This window comes from Muntiacus reevesi, chromosome 2 (assembly GCF_963930625.1).
Source record: "Muntiacus reevesi chromosome 2, mMunRee1.1, whole genome shotgun sequence".
In the NCBI taxonomy this organism is placed as follows: domain Eukaryota; kingdom Metazoa; phylum Chordata; class Mammalia; order Artiodactyla; family Cervidae; genus Muntiacus; species Muntiacus reevesi.
In genome coordinates, this window is record NC_089250.1 from 97,763,781 (window position 1) to 97,785,637 (window position 21,857).

General features: G+C 40.1%; 1 protein-coding gene across 2 annotated transcripts in view; it reads left to right on the top strand.

The window, feature by feature from the left end:
• The window catches only part of ARID5B (AT-rich interaction domain 5B), a 188,913-nt gene that overhangs the window by 160,753 nt on the left and 6,303 nt on the right, over positions 1-21,857 (top strand). For both annotated transcript variants that reach the window (XM_065922406.1, XM_065922407.1), the window contains 2 exons: positions 978-1,075; positions 18,701-18,899. In XM_065922406.1, coding sequence (XP_065778478.1) covers positions 978-1,075; positions 18,701-18,899 — 297 coding nt within the window. The remainder of the gene's footprint in view (positions 1-977; positions 1,076-18,700; positions 18,900-21,857) is intronic.

The following is a 21,857-nucleotide window of genomic DNA, read 5'->3' on the forward strand; positions in this document are numbered from 1 at the left end:
TCACAAGGATCTCAGAACTTGCTCTATCCCTCCAGTTTCAAGGAAACATTGGATTGCTCATGTGTAGTAGATGACGTGGTTTCCCCATAGTAATCATTTGCCAGATCATACATCTGTTATTTTGTTAAAATCTTAATTTATATATAGAAATAAAATTAAAGAAAAACAAGACCATAGTATGCCTTTCAGTATATTACAAGCTGTTTGTTTTTATTCACCCAACTCAGTGAAATACGGACCTTACATTGTAACTTTGGAATATGTTAATTTTCATAGGGTTTCATCAATATCCCATTTTCCTGACCTGAGTGAAGAAAAATAAACAGCTTGTGACATAAGACGGTTTAACATTTTGGTTTTGTCCTGGTGGTTAGCACAGCTGGCATAAAAATATAGCCTGAGAGGACTAGAAATTTCATAACCAACTTGATCATTTTAATTAATTTGTATAGTAACTTAAGTAGACAACACATCACAATAGTTCAAAACTCAGAAGATACAGAAGTATGTTTTATGGAAATTCTGTGTTTACCTGTGTACTCAGCCACCCATTACCATATCCCTCAAGTAACCAGGGTTAATTCTGATCCATTTAAATGGATATACTAAGACATATTTTAACTGAAATCTATATTTTGATGCTTTAATCACATTACATAAAGGAACATAGTATGCATTTGGGACCTTGGGGGCAAATAGCTACATGAATATCCAGGGAGATATCTTTGATAAAAATGCTGTAAGGGTGACAAAATACAGAGCCCAAAGCAGAATTCCATTTTTATTGTGAAGAAGAGTGCTAAAAGTGAGATCTTACTGGAAGCCCCCGCATCTCCCCATAGGCCCGTTTGGACGTCTCTGTTTCTGGGTTTCCAGGACAGACTCTTGTTCTCTTCTGACTGTTGCATATGTATTGAATCCTGGCACTGCGAATCTCTTATGATGCAAGACTGAATTTCTCATTGCCACTTTTTCAGATAACAGCCCGCCGTCAGTGGAAACATATTTATGATGAGTTAGGTGGTAATCCTGGGAGCACCAGCGCTGCCACTTGTACCCGCAGGCATTATGAAAGGTAAGATACCCTTTCCTGGAGAGTCGTTGCTTAATGAAAAGTGTGTTAATTCAAAGTTAACTGGTCAAGCATAAGACCTTTGAGGAAACAGGAAATATCCCTGGCATTTTACATTGCATAGTGCCTTGTGATTTTTAGGGGAACTGGCTTTCTCTGGTTACAGGAGCTAATAGAATTAGATGTTCTTCTAGTTCGGTTTTATCCTATAACCCTGTCTGACAATACTGATACTTCCCGCCCCTCACCACAAGCATGGATTATTCAGCATGTACTGTGTACTCCGTAGGTTCATTCACTATGAGAACTTTCAGCTTCTGGAAAACAGGTCTGTGGTATTACTGTGGGGTTGCCATGTAACTGTATTAGCATAGAAATGTATTAATATTGAAAGTACTAATATTGAACAGTAAATATTTCTTGAATAAGAAACTCGATCCTAGATAAGATCTGTTGTCTTTTTTCCCCACCTTGGTGTTTTTCTTCTGTGCTTTTGACCCAGTAAATCCTTTCTTGCCAAGTTCTGTGTAGTTTGGTTTTCTAATAATTTCAGCTTCTTTCAGAAAAGTGACGATGATAATGCAAATAAGAAACAATGGCAAATTAGCATACTATGAGCGTTGTATCCATGGGAATTTTCCCCTTTGCATTAGGACTGTGTGCCCCACAAAACTGAAGACCAGTTAGGATAAATCATTTGTTATCATTGGTCTGTGTTTTCAATCCATACTTGTTTAGGTCATACCAACTTCCTTATCGCTGGCATATCCCTGCAGGAATCCGGACAAACTCAGCCTCTTGGTTTCACATTCAGAGCTTGTGAGATCCAAGTAGAGGTGTCTGTGTGTGTTTTTCATAATGGTCATGGATGGGATGAAGTCAAGGCATAGTCAGCTGAGCAAATGGGCCATATAGTTTGCTCCTTTGAAAAGTACAACATAAGTGCTAAATTGATGGTTGCTCTTCACATCATCAGTTACCATCCCAGCTTCAACCCACATGCTTAATACCCATCTTTGGATTACACAAATGCATCTTCAGATAATGTCACCTCACACACCAACTCTTAGTTGTATTTTGAGTCCAATTATATTTTTATCTGCACTGCACTTTACAGAGTCCCTTTACATATGGCCATTCAGTGAAACTTACTTTTTATAGGTATAATCATAGTAAATTAAGTTGGGTTTAGAACCCTATGAAAAAGCCTCACAAAGTATTCCCAAGAAACTGCTTTATTTGACAGTGTTATAATCCAGAAGGATTTTTTTTAAAAATTGATAATGGAAATTCAAATTACTATTCTTCATGGCATTGTTGCAGTATACTGCATTGAATTTTTTTTTTTAAGTGAGTGTATTTCTCTCAGTATTTAATACAAAAGACCATACTCTCACTGTTGGTAGCGGGTACAACACTGAAGTTCTAGTACAAAAAGGCACTGGCATCTGGGGTGAGTGTTCTGTAAGTAGCATCTGAGGTATCAGAGTCCTCTTGTTTGGATTATGAGTCAAAGCTTTAATCAAAACGTTTTCATTAGAAACACTGTCTCTATTTTGAAACAGTTTTTATTATGATAGTGAACCTCCCTTAGCTTCATGTGCAAATGTCCCCAACATGTGACCCATCATACTTAAAGAATCAGATAGTGATTAAAATTTGAGAAAGGAATGTTATCTCAGCTGTGAGCTAGCTCACCTCATTGGAGTAAAAAAGTAATCAAATGTATCACAAAGTGTCACATGGTCAAAAAACAGATAAGGTTTGGGATAGAAAAAGGCTTGGATTTAATAGCAGCAGGTACATGTGCATGGTTGTGTGTTTAATTTACTCAAGCAGTCGTGTGTATAAAAATAGCTTCAATCTTAAATGCCAAGATACGTTCTTCTGAAGGTTGTGTACTTTCTTTTATGATTTACCTCTTCCTGGAGTAGCAGAATCCCACATGCCTGCAGTCAGTCAAAATGGAAAATTCTAATAGAAGTACCTCCAACTTCAGCAACTAAAAAGCATTATTAAAGATTTTTAGAGATTTTTCTTCTATCATTCTTGGGAGCATAATTCATAAAGCTTTGGTCTCCCACTGGAATAAATATTTTGAAAAGCTATGTCAGTTACTCTTCCAAATCTAGAATTTTCTTTGGTCATTGTATCAGTCAGGATCCAGGGAGGAAAATAAAAATTCACACTAAGTATTGATCAAAGAGAACTTACTATAGGGAATTGCCTAAAGAAGTGTTGGTGTGAAGCAGTCCACTCACACAGAGGCACTAACCACAGGTTTCCTAGGATTGAGAGAATAAAGAGCTGACGCTATCACCACCCAGAAGTTGGGAAGTGGTTCCAAGAGGAACCACAGGGGTTCAGATCCCTCACAGGTAGAGGCACCCAGTGAGTGCTGGTGCTTCAGGAGCTCATGGGGGGCACTGTGGAGCTGGATGCAGGTGGCTGGTGCCAGACCATCCCAGAGGACACTGTTCAGGGATAGTTGAAAGAAGCGAGAGGCTGGAACCAGCAGCTGCGACTAAGTTACTGCTGGCTTGGCACTGAAAGGAAAGCCAAGCAAAATGGGAGGCAGTCCCTTCTCCCTTGCCCTGGTCTGCTAGGGCCATTTGCAGAACCCCAATAGGAAGATGGCTGACAAAAGAGACTTGGAATTTGTGTTGTCGCAACCACAATATCACCAAGCAGAGTGCAGAAGAGTGGGTTTGGAGCTGAGAGACAGCAGTCAACTATGGGGGTGGGGGGCACATGGCACCCCAACATAGAAATTGTTGTGCAGAACCTGAAACCCAGGTTCGCGCACAGCTGTTGCAGGGCGATTAGCAAGGTCATCATCCTGGTTCCTGGCATTTTCTTTTATTTAATTTTTATTTTATATTGGAGTATGGTTGATTTACAAAGTTGTTAGTTCCTGGTGTACAGCTAAGTGATTCAGTTAAACATATACATATGTCCATTCTTTTTCAGATTTTTTTCCCATATAGGTTACTACAGAACATTGAGTAGATTCCTTATGCCATACAATAGGTCCTTTTGATTATTTTATATATAGTAGTATGTATAATTTAATCCCATACTCCTAATTTATCCCTTCTCCCACAGTTCCCTTTGGAACCATAAGTTTGTTTTTTAAATCTGTGTCTGTTTTGTAAGTAAGTTCATTCATATAATTTTTTTAAAATTCTGTTCATAAGTGATATGCCTTTCTCTGATTCCCTTAGTGTGGTAATCTCTAGGTCCATTCATGCTGCTGCAAATGGTATTATTTCAGTCTTTCTATGGCTGAGTAATATCCCACTGCATGTATGTACCACATTTTCTTTATCCATTCCTCTGTGGATGGACATTTAGGTAGCTTCCAGGTCTTCACTATTCTAACAGGGCTACAATGAACGTTGGGGGTGCGTGTATCTTTTCCAATCTTGGTTTTCTCCAGATATATGACCAGGAGCGGATTACTGGATCATATGGTAGTTCTTAGTTTTTAAAGGAACCTCCATACCATTGTCTGTAGTGGCTGCACCAGTTTACATTTCCACCAACAGGTGGGAGGGTTCCCTCTTCTCCTGACTCTCTCCAGTATCTGCCGTTTGTAGACTTTTTTGATGATGGCATTCTGACTGGTATGAAGTGATACCTCACTGTAGTTTTGATTTGCATTTCTCTAATAATGAGTGGTGTTGAATATCTTTTCATATGCCTTTTGGCCATCTTTATGTCTTCTTTGGAGAAATGTCTATTTAGATCTTCTGCACTTTTTTTTATTGAGTTATTATTTTCATGTAGAGTTGCATGAGCTATTTGTATATTTGGGACATTAATTCCTTGTCAGTCACTTCGTTTGCAAATATTTTCTCCCATTCTGTGGGTTGTCTTTTCTGTTTTATGGTTTCTTTTGCTGTACAAAAGCTTTTAAGTTTAATTAGGTCCCATTTGTTTATCTTTGTTTTTATTTTCATTACTCTAGAAGGTGGATCTGAAAAGATATTGCTATGATTTATGTCAAAGTGTGTTCTGCCTATGTTTTCCTTAAAGAGTTTTATAGTAGGCATTTCCTTTCACCATCTATGTTTTGCATTGTTGTGGTCGCTATAAGGGGTGTCATGAATAATTAATCATTTATAATAGTTTAAATCAATCATCTGCAAATTTTGGTAGGGTTTGTTTTTTTTTTAAATTCAGACTGTGCTTCCCATAATGCCGCTCCCACTCATTTGAACTATGTTCTCAAAGGAATCATCCATACTCCTGTGTTTTGTGGTGGGGAGAAATGTCTGGGAATTGCTGCTCTAGATGTCTTTTTTTCTTGATGTTTCTGACAAAGAAGGGAAGAATACACCCAGATCTGTCCCAGAACCTGAACCATTTATGCTTAGGTCAAAGAAAAGGCTGAAGCTCTTGGCTACAACTGTGTTGGGTGATACTGGCAGATTTCATTCATTGTTGCTAGTTATAGGCTGCGCTCACACAATTAAGACAGAAATGACTAGGTTGGGGAAAGCCCATCGCATTCAAGAAGGCTCAAGAAGTTGTAAAGGGCCAGGATTTTGTGAGCAAGCATCTAGTCTGGAGATGCCCTTACAGTCTGGTTGGAGTTCGTGCTCTGCGGTCTCTCATTTTCACTCTCATACAGAGACTGGCTCCTTCTGTTTCCCTGCCACCAACTTGGCTTTCCTAGAAGATGGAGAAGTAGTGAGTGGTTACTGTGCATTATCCACTGATTTATTTTTCACACAGTGTGGTTCATGTTTCCAGTAAATGTTTTCTTTTTTCAACAAGAAAAAAGTAGTTGGTTCCTCAGTAAATGTTACTTGTATATTAGTTGGACACTTTTGATTTATTAATGAGTGTAATAATGAAAGCACAGGTTGCTGAAAAGAATCAGTGTTTTTATTTAAGGCATAGCAGAAATGGTACAATGCCTGTGAATGCATCATTGTCGCTGAAGGCCTGACTTGTCCAAAACTTGCCTCTGATTGGTTTAAATAAAATAGGTCCAAGCACTTCATAAAAATGTCTTTGTCAGCCTGGTTTTGCTTCCAAACCTATTCATCTCTGTCAGTTTTTAATATTAGTAACAGGTTCCTGGCCACAGTCCATTAGTACTGTACTTAATTGCTCGTGTTACAGATGATCACCAATATAAAAAGCATTAATGTTTCCCCATCGAAAGACTTGCTGTGTAGATATCTCAACTCAGAAAAGCTTATGAAGTGTGGTTATTCTGGACACTTCTTGTTCAGGATTTATAGATAAAAATACTGCAGATTACAATGCAAAGAAAAAGACACCCACAGGAAGTGTCTTCCTGTGCAAGACACTTCTAGGTGGAACATTTTCTTTCTTGTCCAACTCTTTAAGATGCCCCACATCAGTTTCTTTTATTGGTAAGGCAACAAGAAAGGAAAATGGTTACCTTAACAGAGTTCTCTTAGCTTGATTTTCTGGCGCAGTAATTCATTTTAAGGGCTGTTTTCACATGCCGATTTGTTTTCTTTTTCTTTTAATGTTTTTTAAGCATCACATGCAAGGGGGAAAAAGTCTTTACACAGAATACCAGATTACTGGTTTTAATTTTCCTGAATAAATTACGTGGTCTGTTTCTATGGAGCACATGAAGCTGTTACTAGGGATTTTAAAAGGAGCATTAAGACAGAAGTACTTTATGATGTGCTTTTCTGAGTACTTAGAAAATCAAAATCATAAACAAATGTATTTGTGGGGGAAATGAACAATTATGCCTCATCTTCTTGCATACGTAATGCCCAATTTCCAATTCTACCCTTTTGCTTTGCCCATAAGCATTCCTTGGGTGAGACTGTCATGCTGCTAGCTTCCTTTGCAGTTACTTGTTGGGGGCAGGGGGATTGTGAGCTGCACCCAAGCCCCATGCATTTGGCCAGAGCCTGAGTGACAGTGAGCTGCATCTTTGACCTTTTTCTCTCTGAAGGTGGAACCCAGGGTGTGGGAGGTTCACGTTTTGAGTTAAGAATGTGCTTTAAGTTAAAATGCCAAAAATACATCAGGTTCTAAGGAACTCAGCTAGTCATATTGTGGGAAAAAGCCAAGGGAAGGGGAGTTACAGTTCTGTTCATGTCTAGGACGAGATGTGGGGTGTTCTTGCTCATTTTGATGCCTTTGAAGTTAATCAGTACACAATTCCGAAGGCCACAGGCAGGCTGCACAGATCTGAGGCAGCCTCTAGCAATCCTCTAGACAGTGTTACTCAAGTGAGGTTCTCCTGTGAACAGGCAGCAGTGAATAAGCATTGAGACACTTAGATAGCAATTTACCAGCATAATTTTGTGTGTGTCTAATTTTTTAAAAAAATGAGGCTATGCATTTTGTATGTCTTTTAAATTTTTCATTTCCTGCTAATTCTTTTCTATAGCGTTAGTCGCTCAGTCATGTCCGATTTTTTGCAACCCCATGGACTGTGGCCCACCAGGCTCCTCTGTCCATGCGATTCTCCAGGCAAGAATACTGGAGTGGTTTGCCATTCCCTTCTCCAGGGGATCTTCCCAACCCAGGGATCGAACCCGGGCCTCCTGCACTGCAGGCAGATTCTTTACCAGCTGAGCTACAGGGAAGATCCAGTTCCTTTCTATGGGATTTACAAATGTGTCAGTTGGAAACAGGAAATCCAGGGTCACTGGAGCAGCGCTCCCCATCAGTGGTCACAGACTCACATGTTGATGGGGGCAGGTAGCACAGTGAACACAGGCGGCCCAGGCTGGGCAGCAGGAAACCGACACACACAGCCCGGCCGGGGAGGCCCAGTGGGATCAGACTTAGTGATCCTAGTGGGATCACTCACTGCCTTAGGAGGATGCAGTCTCGGTGCTTCCAGACCTTCCATGTCTTAGAGATAATTTTTATGTGAAATCACCCAACTTACAAATATTGGCTCCAATATTTCTGAAAATATTCTACGTAAACTAAACACACCTGTAGGTGCAGTGTAACCTGCAGGCTGCCCTGTTCTGCGAGGACTGAATGACTGCTGGCACTGAGCTCATCCAGTCTCTGCTTAGACGCCCTGCGGTGGGAGGGCAGGGAAAGCACTCTTCATCTGTACACTCTTCCTCAAACTGAACAAGACGCCTGTGGCTTCCCATCGACCCTACCTTGCCTTCTGGGGCTGACTTGTTCCACATGCTCCATTTTCTCGGTGATGGGTCTTCATACACTTGGCAAAGCTCCTCTCACGTCAAGTTCTCCTGTTCCATTCATTCAAGCCTCAGAGCATAGTTTCTGGGCTTTGACCAGCTTTGCTTGCTCCCATGTAAACGCCTCACATTCGTGTCACTCAGAAGATCCAACGCTCTTCCAGATGTTGTATGTAGTATTTCTTGGGATGAGGACAGTGTCAGTCTATCAGCAGTGCCTAAGGTGACTTTTGAAATTGGTAAGAAGCCCTCTCCTATTGGCCAGTTTCTTTTTCTTGGGTGGGATAGATTTACCATTTGATCGACTGTCTTTTTCCTTTGCTACTGCCCTCAAGAGCCAATTGGTGTTTTTTGAACGTCTACCAAGATTGGGGTGCAAACAATGATGAGGTGCCCATGCTACCACATTCATGGAAGAGACTGTTAAGGGAACATGATGATGCTCCCCAAGAACCCAGGCTCAGCCTCAGAATTCCCAGTATGGCTGGCACCTCATTAGAACTGGGAGGTACTGTGACCTTTGGCTTACCTATCTTATCATATGATCAAACTTCTAGCCATACATACATGAGAAAGAGTTAAATACTTAAGGCTATAAAAACCTTATGTAAGTAAGTTGTAATAGATACAAATAAGTTCAGTGAAAGTGAAAGTCGTTCAGTTGTGTCTGACTCTTTGCAACCCCATGGACTTTACAGTCCATGGAATTCTCCAGGCCAGAATACTGGATTGGGTAGCCTTTCCCTTCTCCAGGGGATCTTCCCAACCCAGGGATCAAACCCAGGTTTCCCGAATTGCAGGCAGATTCTTTACCAGCTGAGTCACAAAGTGATAAAGATCAAAGAAAGAAGAGAATTTCCAAATGAAGTGAGCGAAGTCTTTCAGGGGAACCTAAAATTTGAACTGAATTTTTTTTGTATTGAAGTATACTTGATTTACAATGTTGTATTGGTTTCAGATAGACAGCAGAGTGGTTCAGTTATAAAAATACACATATTCATTCTTTTTCTCATATAGGTTATCTCAGAACATTGAGTCCCCTGTGCTGTACAGTAGGTTCTTGTTGATTGTCTATTCTCTATATAATAGTGTGTGTATATGTCAATCCTAAGCTCTTGATTTATCCCTCCCCACCATGTTTCCCCTTTGGTAACCATAAGTTGTTTTGGTACCTGTAAGTCTGTTTCTGTTTTGCAAATAAGTACATTTGCATCATTTAAAAAAATAGGTTCCACATTTAAGTAATATCATATGATTTTTGTTGTTCTCTGACTCACTTCACTCAGTATGATAATCTCTAGGTCTATGTATGATAAACTCTAGGTCTATGCATGTTGTTGCAAAAAATATTATTTCATTCTTTTTTATGGCTAATATTCCACTGTATATATGTACATCTTCTTTATCCATTCCTCAGTTGATGGACATTTAGGTTGCTTCCATGTCTTAGCTGCTGTAAATAGTGCTGCAATGAACATTGGGGTGCATGCATCTTTTCAAATATGATTTCTTCTGGGTGTATGCCCAGGAGTGGGATTGCTGGATCATATGGTAGTTTTATTCTTAGTCTTTTTAGGAACCTCCCTATTCTCCATAGTGGCTGTACCAATTTATAAACTGGATCTTAAAGTGATTAGGTTAGAATCTAAGGTAGAGCACCATACACTGCTTAAAATAATTCAGTTGTAGTACTCAAAAACAATAAAGAAACTATATTTGAGGGCAAGGACCAGGTGGTATTAGCTTTCCTTGAGACTTACCGGTGCACCCAATATAGCATCATGAACATATCAAGAATTAGGGGTTGAATGAATTAAATCCAAACAAAAAGGACAGTTTCCTCTAGGATATGTGTACAAAGAAGTAAGGAATGAGGTGCTGGAAGGGGCTGTCAGTAGAGTTCTAAGGCTGAATTTCCAAGCTGGATGCACCAAAGGCAGGTATTACAGTTTATCCTCTCAGTGTCTGTTCAGTCTCTTACCTTGAGGTCCAGTGGGGAGAGCATGTGCCATCCTCATCCATGTAGGGTCAGCCAGTCTGTGGGCTTGGCATCTTCTTTGTAAAGACTGTCTTGGTAATGGGGGCTCTGGCCTAGGGGCACTCTGTTGGTAACACTTCTGTACCATTGCCACTCAGACACTCTCACCTCCCTTTTCCCCACACCCACAGCCCTTATCGGTAACCAGCAACACCCCGCCCCCCCCAAACTGTTATAAGACACAGTGTTGAGACATAAGCAGGCTAAGATATTGCTGTTGCTTTTCCAACGATACCCCCTCAGGCTTGTTCTTATAAGGGACCTGAATTGGATGGATGTAAGTCCTTATGCCTGGAGCAGCTTCTCATCAGTAAAGAGTTTCTCCCCAAAGGACGGTCAGGTAGTTTCATAAGAGCGCCTCTCTGTATCGCTCAACATGCCTAAAATGCTCTGATAACTTTCCAATGCCTGGATTTTTCAAGAAACTTTTAAAAAGGAAAACAAAACCGTAGCCAGGGCCCGGAGTAGAAAAACTGGTTTCTGTTTTCAAAAAAATGAATAAATAAATAACAGCCTTTGAAAAATCTCTACTTAAAAATTCTTAAATTTGCCTCTAAATGCAAGTTGTAATTATTAGAAGTTGGAATTTACACTGTTGAGTGTAAAAACACCCTCAGGCACAAACTAATCAAGTGTGTATGTCATGCTATAAACTACAGCAAGTTCTTTGTTTGACCCAAAAAAGGCTTGCCAAACAGCAGTTTTTTCTTTGTTAAGTTCCTTTATTGTCTCATTTTTGTTTTCTTGCTACTTCTCCCACCCAACCTCCTTTGAACCCCACTGTAGTATTTAAGAAACTGCAGATTCCAGGTTATATTGATAGTTTTCATCAAGCATGAATTTAAATTTGAGAATAGATTAGGTGTCTTAGCCCTTTTTCTTTTTGATAAATAACAAGAGGTTTCTACTTATGATTTTCTGTCCTCGGGGCTTTATCATTAAGATTAAATAACTGTATTCTCAAGCATGCCACTGCACAAACATCTTTTCAATTATGTGAGTAACAGATGCCTTCACAAAGGAACTATTGAAAATTCAGAAAGCATGTTTCCAAAAAAGAAAGGGGAAAAAAAAGTATCAGATGACAGAAGAATGTAATTGTTTACCATTAAAATATATCCTTAACTCTTCCACTGAAAACCTCTTGGAACATTTTGTTTTCCTACAAGTTATTACAAAGTTGGATCAAAATGATACATGTTTGGGGAGATTGTTGAACATTTCAGAAGCTCTGAAACCTGTGGTATCTCACTTACATGAGAATTCAGTGCAATGGTTGCTTATCTGCTTTTACATATGAACCCTGCCTGCTTTCATGAGGAGAGGTGGTGCACATCATGTTGAAAATATTGTAGTTATATTTGCCTATTATTCTTGAAATAATGTTCATCTGCCCTTGAAACAGATCCATGCAACTGATTCTGAGCCAGTCATTGTTTTTGAGTTGAGAAGAATTGGTACCACCTTTGCTGGGGCATTGTGGAAGCCTGGGTTGCTATTTACCATCCATGCCCTCTGTTGTGAGCACATATTTTAATCCCTGGGATGTAAAGTCAGCCTTTCTTAAATCCATGTCAGCTTTCTTCAATGTGGTCTTCGTTGGAAAGCTATGGGACTGACTAATGCCAGTCTAGACCCTCTTAGAAGAAGCAAGGAGGCACTGCAGGAGTGACGCTCGAGGAGCACTGAGTCTAGCTGGGGAGGCCTTGGGACCCTCAGACAGGGTAGGAGTTAAGTGCTGCAGGCTGGGGTTCCTGGGAGATGTGCTTCCCGAGTTTCTCTTACCGCCCAGCATCAGGTTGTGCCGAGTACATCCAGGGTTACCACCTTTTGGAGAGTCGTGGCTTGGTTATCCTGGCGCACTGGACGAGGACTGGTGTGGCCAGTGCTCCAGCCGTAGGGTGCTCCTGTGGGACTGCCGTGACCCTCGGTGGAACGGCCACGTGTGTATTCTGTAGGTCTGCTGCCGCTGAGGAAAGGAGGGTGCTCACCCTGACTTTGCCTGAGGAGCTTGGACTTCCCTTAACCCGGGAGTGATCGTTTTTATCTTCCCAGTGTTGGTGCTTCTCAGATAATGTCTGAAGATACACAGCTACCTTGCTGAGATGAAGACAGGTCAGAGAGGCAGATTGTAATTGAACTCAAATTTTGGCACACAATAGCTATATGCTTTTCACTAGAGCTTTAATAGTTATTTCACACTTAACTTCATTTTCCTTCTCAACAAATTGATGATAAGGTATACAAAGTGCCTGGTGTTATTAGGAACTTAATACATGACCCAGCTGCTGTTAATACTGTAAGCCTAATCAATATGTAAGACAACTAGAAGTTTCTTTCCCCACCCTCTGTCCTCATCCCCTACGCCCACAGCCCATGTAACTTCAGTTCAGGGACCTGTCATCCTGGACCTTCCCCTGTCACTCTGACCCTCCTTCATGAGAGTCAAGCCACCGACTTGATGGATCCCAACACGTCTTTCCTTTCACTGCCTAGTTAGGTTCACAGTCACCCCACGACTATTGGAAGGTATCAGAGTCATCAATGGGCCTAAGAAACACCCCTCCTGCCACTTCCAGGGGCAAATGGAGACTATTAGTGTCTTCAAAAGGTCTTCTTCATCTTTGGCTTCCCCCTGAGTAAGAAATGAAGACCCTGGTAAACTAATCATTCTCTTAAGGAAGTGATTTCTCTGAAGACAAGTGGCCATGTTTTGTTGTTAATAAGGGGCTGCATACCTTTTTGGTATCTTAGGGTAGAATATAAATGATGTTCTTTATACCTACTTCCTTTGCAAAGAACTCGGGACCGTAACACCCTTGGTAGTTCATGGCTTAAGCTAAGTCTTTTACACAGAACCTATGTTATGTTCTCCCACCATTTTCTTTCCTCAAGTGGGTCCTGCCATTGACTTGTTCTCCATGGCCTGCCTGTCAGCATGGCACCTCCTTCCATGGTTTGCTGTTGAAAGCTTTGAGTTCACATCTTCATCTGTCGGAAGGTGACACCGAAGTCCTGTTTCTCATCTCTCTGTCACTGATACTTTGCTCCTCACACACTGCACACCAATTTTTTTCTGCTCCACTGAAACTCACACTGTGAAATGGTAGAGATCTTCATCCAGAGCCCACATTTGCCTTAGACGGAGCTTGGCTTATAAAAGGACAGGAAAGAGCAGCACAGTTACCATTATACTCAACCAGTGTCGTGTCCCCTGAGGAAACAGCCCCACTTCTCCTCACCTGGACATAGCTCATTTGTGTATTAGACTTTAGTTTTGGTACCTAGCTTCCCCCCGCCCCAGCTAATGCTTTTTCTCCATTTTTAGAGTGATGGTCTGACACCTTGAGCTGGAGGTAAACAGTATGTGATATTAGAACTTACCATATTTCCTGGAACCTTAACAAGTTTGTGTACTTTATCTTTAAAAAAGAAAAATATGAACACAGGTAAATCCATGGCTGATTCATGTCAATGTATGGCAAAAACCACTACAATATTGTAAAGTAATTAGCCTCCAACTAACAAAAATAAATGAAAAAAATAAATAAATAAAAGTTAAAAAAAAAAAAAAGAAAGAAAAATATGCCTCGTTTTGGCTCCATATTTGGTGAAAGATTGCTTCCCACACTTCACAGCAAAGTTGTATATTTTCACTTTCTGGCTGAGAAGGGAAATGTCCGGCCAAACCTTAGAATTTATCAGCCCTGGAGTCAACTTGAAGGTATAATGACTCCATTTGGGATCATATCAGGTCTGAAGCCCCAGTGGAACCAATGTATCGTTTCTTTGCTACTGACATGGAAAAACGTACTGGTTATAGTTTTTTAGTATAGTAGTAGTGCATTTGTGTCCTGATACATACACCAACATTTTTCCCTCTGCCCCTAAAATATTCTGCTCCAAGGGCACTGGTAGATCTCTAGGCCTGGAATTTTTGACTGATTTGATAGCAGAAAAGTGCCTATGAAGTAACTAGGCTGAGTCTGAGGTTCAAATGCCACCCTAAAGATTTGCTGCTTCTCCTACTCTTCAGACTGGATCAGTCCCAGACATTATTATAATATCATTTTTCAAAACTCTGTAAATAGATAGATTCTCATTTCTCCTCTTAAACACTGTTTGCTAAATGTTTTGGCCCCAAAGTTCAGTCATCCTATGCAAGCATTAATCAATACAGGAGACATTAGTGGTCACTCATTCTGATGAGATCTGACATTATTCTTCCTCTGCCTATGAGGAGGGGAGGGGAATGTTGCTTAATAAAGATGAAGGTCTTTGCTTCTTTTGTATGAAATGCAAATGATGAGGGCATGTGCAATATACATTTCTTGAATGTGAGGCTGCTGTTTTTTGTTGAGAAAGAGAGGCAAGGCCCTGGAGGATTTCAGAATTTGTAAATATAAAATTATCTGCCTTCGTGTTTTAAAATAATAATAATAAAAGAGAGAAAGAATTGGCAGGTTGCCAGATTACTTACATTACAGTAATAGATTTGCTGACCCTTGACTTCTGCTGTAGAGAAATGTATTGAATTTTTCATAATATCAGATGAGATAGATCTAAAACCCTAGTACACTGAGCACCATTATTTAACTTGAGATTTAACAAAGCCGAAATCTTTTCAAACCAGCAATTTCTTGTATGATGATAATTTAGTGGCTCAGATGCTAATAAATCAAGGTTATAATGCCATTGATTTGTTAATTTTAACTTGGGTTGATTGTAAGTCATCTTTATTTAAGGGAAAAAAAAGGAGAAGGAGGAAAAAAATCTTGCTTTTCACAGCGACTGAATTTAATAAGAATCTTCATGATAGCAAAAGGCTCCCCTACTGTTTCTGCTTTGGGGTGGAAAATGTTGTTCTTGTATTATTCCTAGGGAAAAATAAAATCTCATGCTGCTACAAATCTTATGCCTATGGAAAAATGTTATTTTTTAATACATAGTGGCTTACCTATTTCAGATCCATTAATGGCATCATAAATAAGCATTCTGCTAATCTGAAATGTGAAATCTGGGTAACAGTAGAGGCCCATTTATCTGCCTAGCTTTCAATCCTCAGACTACATTAGATTGGGGGCAGGGGTGGGGGTGGGGAATCTCTCTGGATTTCCTAATGAATATATTGCTTCTCTTCCCTGTTACTTCCACCCATCAGAAACCCAAACCACATTCTTAAGAGTTGCACCCCATTGAAAATATTTCTTCTGTGTAATGAGTTCTCGGGGCTGAATGCATTTTTGCTTTTATCTGTACAATTTAGAAGCTGATTAAATCTTTGTTGTACTACAAATATTTGAGGAATAATCTTCCACAAGGCACAGTCACATTGCATTATACTAAATTCTTTATACAATACAATGCTTCCTGCATTGGGCAGTGTTGACCTTATGTTGGCTACCCTGTTTTTAATGGTATCGCATGTACATTAAATGTTTAAATGTTTAGAAACCTATACTAGCTTTCGTCCTCTTGTGCTGTAAAAACTTCTAAAAATCAGATGATAAGATCATATCCTGTGGCGTAATTGTGTTGTACCATGACAGGGTAACTGAAAAAGCATTCAGTGAAAATCGCACCAAACGGAAATCACTATATGAACAGCGATTGTTTGTGTGCTGGATGAGAGACCATGAGCTGTTCTTCAGGGTTTAGCTGGTCATATTTCTACTTGTTTCCTTTTAGCTTCTGCCTTTCTTGTTTTATTTTGGGAGCTTTTATTCCCTGAGCCACTATAATTATCTTTCAGTGATTTAGAAAGGAAAAAAAAACTCTCAATTGACCTTTACACACACACACACACACACACACACACACACACACACACACACACACACACACACACACACACACTCACACTCCCTCTGGAAGCCTTGAACAAGCAGCGTTTGTGTTTGGATTCAGTTTTACCTTAGTCATGCCTCTTTCCAGATACAAGAAACATTTAATTCCAGATTTCCTGCTTCTGGCTTCAGGCCTTTGACCAGCAAAGTGAAATGTATTTTTTATTGCTGCCGTCCAGCCAGCTGCTGAGTTGAGTGAAGGGAAGAAAAAAAAAGAAAGGGAAAAGAAATGAAATAGAAATGTTGCCCTGCCTCTTCAGCTTGCAACACTGTATAAGGAAATTAAAATCTCCTTAGCACCCATCTAGAAAGCTGGGTTGGCTCAGGACTCTCAGGACCTGTGGGAGTGTGCGGACTCTTAGTGCAAGGCCACGTCTGTTATTCTGTCAGTCTCTGCTTCCTCTCCTCTCCTTCCCCCACCCTCAGGTAATGCTGAAGGGAGCCCCTCATGGTGTCACCATCTCAATTACAGAGTGGAGTTGTGGGGGAGAGGGTGGTACCAACAAACAATAACCATTGAAATACCCAAGCTTCAATGCTCCTTGGGTTCCCATGGCAACCAAACAAAAGTAAAACAAACCTATCTGTCCTAACAATAAAAATATGTTTTCATTAAAGTCAATTTAACATATTCCTAATTTAAAATATTCAATGCATTTTGCTCCTGGACAGAAATCTACAACCTGCCGTTGTTGAAGGGAATGAAGTCCCTGGCAGAACTATGCAGATAAAAGCAATTAGGGGAATGTTGGGGACTTCACAGATGAGACGGAATACATTCAAGTATGAACAGGATTGCTTTTTTCTCTTTCTGCTTAGTTATGCTTTTTATTATATAAACATTAACTGTAATATTACAGTGGGAAGCAGGTATTTGGCAGCCACATATTATTTTAGTAAGTCTACATAGAGAGAACAGTTTCCAGTTTTAGCAGCTGTAACATGTTTAAACTCAGTTTGTAATGGGATCTGAAGATAACTATTCCCCATGGGCTGTGTTGATCTTCATGGCTGGCCCACTGCCAGATGCAGGGCTCGAAACTATTATTCACGCCTTTTTGCACATACCTTGTCCGAGCATGCTCAGTAAATGAATTTTTTGTCTACTATGCTGTAAATTGGGATTTGACTTTCCCATAATTTACTTGGTATTTTATTAAAGAGTGAAATATTACAATCACAGATATCTCCACGTTTGTACTCACAAACCTGAACAGTTGTATATGTTTAAGTAGTTGAGATCCAAATTGCATAGTTAGAAACCAATATCAGAATAGCTAACAAATATTCAAACCAAAGAAGGTTTTGCCTGGGAGTCTTAGTTTAAAAATAATTAGGGTTCCCCATATTTGAACAGATTTATGTTGTTTATAAGCCAAGTACATTTTCTTCATTGAGTCAACTTGTCTTATTTAAAACAAATTATGTTTGCTGTATTAAAGTTCATATTTTTAAGGCTGAGTCTTGTATTAATCCCACAGTGAGTCATTAATCATACCAAATGCATTATAAAAACTTTAATCATTGAAGTTGAAACTGAGATTGTAATGCAATCCATCCCTTTTAATTACATCAGCTATTTTTCCCTTTTAGATCAAGCGCTATGTCGCAAAGGGAAAACAGATTAAAACTAGAGCTGTTTGATGTTTCTCTTTTTAGAGCAATTTTATGTACTTTGTTTTAAAAGTTATATAATTAAAATGCTTGAATTTTTCAGCCCTCTGATTTTTGTGGCTTGAACGTTCTGTCCGCCTTCCTTCTCTCGGGGGCCCTCTTTAACTTGGCACCCCAGAACACAACTCCGGGTCCTGGAGTCCCCTTCCCACCTCAGAGCTCTGGCTAAGACAGCCGCCTCTCCACTATGCTGTGTTTGCCTCGAGTAACCTCTTTATCTTAAATGTCTGGTCTATATTTTGACATGAATGAAAACAAACTTTGGAGACAGACAGAACTAGGTTTAAATCCCACATCTAACAGATAGGGTAACTCAGGCAAATTATTTCATCTTTTGGGGACCTTAGTTGCCTCATCTGTTGAAAAAAGGAATAACAACAACAGTAATACTAATACTCCATAGGGACATGTCCACATTGTGGCTATTACATGAAATAACCTATATAATGTATCTGGGCCATTACCTCGCAGAATGTAAACCTCAGGGGCTTTGACTATTACTGTTTTGTTCACTGCTGTATCTTGGTTTCTAGAACACTGCCTGACTCAGTGAGTCAGTACTCAATAAAGAGCTGTTGACAGAATGGTAATGAATGACAGCTATTGTTATAGTTGCTGTTATTGTGATGTTGCTATTAGAATTTGGCCAAGTTCCATGGACAGTGATAATGATGTGATTTTTGGATGTGTCCACTGGTATCCTCGGTGTATAGATTCGCAAGATGAGAAAGAGTTCTCTTAAAGAAGTATGTAAGTTACCAGGTGCTGGTTTTGACCAGAAAAGATGAAGGCACTTGATACATTGCTTGTACTGAGGAAAAACGTACACCCCAACAGCATCGACAATGCTACTGGCATTGCCAGCCCTGGCTGATCCTCTCTTCTGATGCCCTTTCAGGTTAATCCTGCCGTATGAAAGGTTTATTAAAGGAGAGGAAGATAAGCCCCTGCCTCCAATCAAACCTCGAAAACAGGAGAACAATTCACAGGAAAACGAGAATAAGACAAAAGTATCAGGAGCCAAACGCATCAAACATGAAATCTCTAAGAGCAAGAAAGAAAAAGAGAATGCCCCAAAGCCCCAGGATGCATCAGAGGTGAGTTGTGCTCCTCCACAGAAGTCTCTCCCTCGGAGTCTCCTGGAGTCTTGTACTCAGAGCCTCATCCCTGCCCAAGATAATGCCAGGCTGTGAACCCCAACCATCTGAACTTCACAGGTCCCCCAGGAGTGGGCCTTCTGGGGGGCAGTGTGAGTGTTGAATGGGATAGGCCAAGAATAGGGTCTGGAAGGAAGCAAAAACGGTGTAGAAAGCTGAGTGCAGAGGCTGACTTCAAGACAGGAGTCAGAGCTTCAGCTCTGAAAGCCAAGGGACTCTGATGTGAAAAATGTGCCCTTTCACAGCCAGTCTGTCTGAGGAGTGGGTGTGACTTTAAAACACTCACCCGTGGGATCTGCCGTGTCTCTGCAGAACTGTTTGGGAAACTTCAGAGGCTTGTTTGCCTCTTGTAACTGACCTCTGGGTTGAGACCAATTTAGAAACATGTTAAGTACATATTATTTATAGGGGAATTTTGAAGTGGTTCCTCTGAAACCACGATTATCTCTCTTGTTAACAGGTAGTTTCTGAACCTTTTAAAATAAGTCCCAGCTTCCCGCAGCCCCCAGCAGCCCTTGGTAGAAGCCATTACTGTCAGTGTCCAGCCAGTCATGGGGGCTGATCTGGGCTCTGTTTCAACATGAATAATAAAAAACTCTGCTGCCCATTAAAAAAAAAAAAAAACTTAGCAGCCACATTTGGAGACAGCATGTTCTAAGATTCAACCCCTGAGGGAATTTTGGTGCTGATATTAAACACCCCCTAAAAATCAGGTTTATAATGAAAACACATAAGAGACTCCCTAATTAAACATTGGCTTAAAACACACACCCCAATCTCCTAAATAGAAATTAACTTACCCAACTGACTCCTGTGTAAGAAGATAGTAACACCAAGAAGAGAAATTTGTTTTTTTCTTTCATAATTATTTTAAACTCTAATAATTTAGAGTTAGGCGGGGGGGGGGGGGTAGGAAATGAGGCAGAGGTTTCTAAACATCTGCAAGTTTGCAATATAAATGGCCAAAAGCAAGGAAATTCCAAGTTAAGGCTTACATTCCATTCTTCCTTGATCTTGTTGGCCTGCTGATTTATTCAGGGCTTGGGCTCAGTGCGTTCTATTAGATACCATAGGCACAGCACTGCCGAAGCTCAAGAGGACAAACCGAGGGTCCAGAGGCCAGTTGGTCTTTGAAGGGCTCTGCTCTGGGCATGAAGATTTGTAAGTTGAGGGAAGAATCCTCAGCCATGCCCTGAGCTCATCAGCTGGGGAAAGACCATTGTCAATAGTCAAGCCTGATGCCCTGTGGGCCACAGAAACCCTGAAAGCCTTAAGACCCCCTGTTTCCTATAGGCCCCAACAGATTCCCTCAGAAACTATGAGTATCTAAGTGACCAAGGTCATTATGATCAGGTTACCTAACTACCTGGAATCCTACACCCTCTCCAAGGTTGACCCAAAGGTAAGAATTGCACCTCTCACCTCCTACACAGACTCATATTATTGAGCAAAAGTATATTTCTTTTCATTGACCTTGTTTTGGAGTTTGAATTTTATTGTTTTTGTTGTCATTGTTTTTAATTTTTGATGTTTTCAATGTGAAGCAGTGAACTCAGTGGAATAAAAAGCACTTCTAGTCAAACTCACTATCTTCAAGTAATCGGATTACAAGCTTTGTGGGGGAAGGTACCATACCAAGGCAAATCATAAAATGCCATCCTAGAAAAAGAGTCCTTAACTTTTTTTCTGCCTAGCTTTCAAAGACCTTCTATACCAAAAACTAGAACTTCATGCAACTCAAGGCCTAGGTCACACAAATACCAGTGGGACTGAGAATCCCCCACAGCCCCATAAGAATCTTATTTAACTCCAATTTGCCTCTTCCCCTTACTGTTCTCATTTTTCTGTATTTTCATGTAATATATAAGCTCCAGAGACCAATGATGATTGTTAACATAGAATAAATAATGATATTTGTACTGGAAAAGGCAGCTATTAGTACAAACACCAAAAAGAAAATGAGGATAAGCATCCTTAGAAAACAGGGATATCTTGAAGTGGATTTAAGGAGAAATCTCTAGGAAATGGGTATGCTTCCTTAAAACTTTTGTTCCTATGCATCCCTCCACCAGCATCCTCAGTCTTGCCCAAAAATACTAAAGTGGTGGACACTTCTTTCCTTAACAACAAAGAAGAAAAACATTCATGAATAAGATGGAGGGAGAGAAAAAACACCAGCTTTATACAACTGTTTTGTGACTGTTCTCCACCCAGACATGTCAGGGCAGAATGACAGAAGTTTTGAAAGAACTTGCCAGTCAGCTGGGTCCCAGATGGAAAGTTAAGATGACCTTCTAAGGTCAAAGTTTGCAGAGCTACATAATGCAATGAATGAGTTGAACTGTGCCCACAACTTCTGTCGACAGGGACACATAAAGAGCATCCATCTCATTGATTACAATGTATTTCAATGGACAGAAAAGCTGTATTTGTGGTGGCATTCACTGCTTGAATTCTGACAACTTCATTTTCAGCTTTAATGGAAATGTATTTTGCTGCAGCCTAGAAGGACTTGGAGTCCTTCTGTCCCTCAGGAAGACACTAGGCTGATTTTGCATCTGCATAATTTTTCAGTATTTTAGCCTTACCTACATGTCATCTGGCTCTGGGTATAAAATAAACACTTAAGCATCACTAATTTTATGCATCATAAAATTGAACACGTTAGGATGCTACTTGCTCTCCTAAAGAAAAACAAGCGATTATAGTAAGTTTGTCGCTTGTTGTTGACATGGGGTTGGATTTTGAAAGATACTTTAAAAAAAATCTTTCTCCAAAGTGTCATAAAGCACAACATGTAATTTAAAACCCATTTGGATAATTGACTGATTTGACAAGAAGACAACCTCAGAATTAAACTGTATATTAGAATCAAGAAGGAGTGATATGATTGTACAC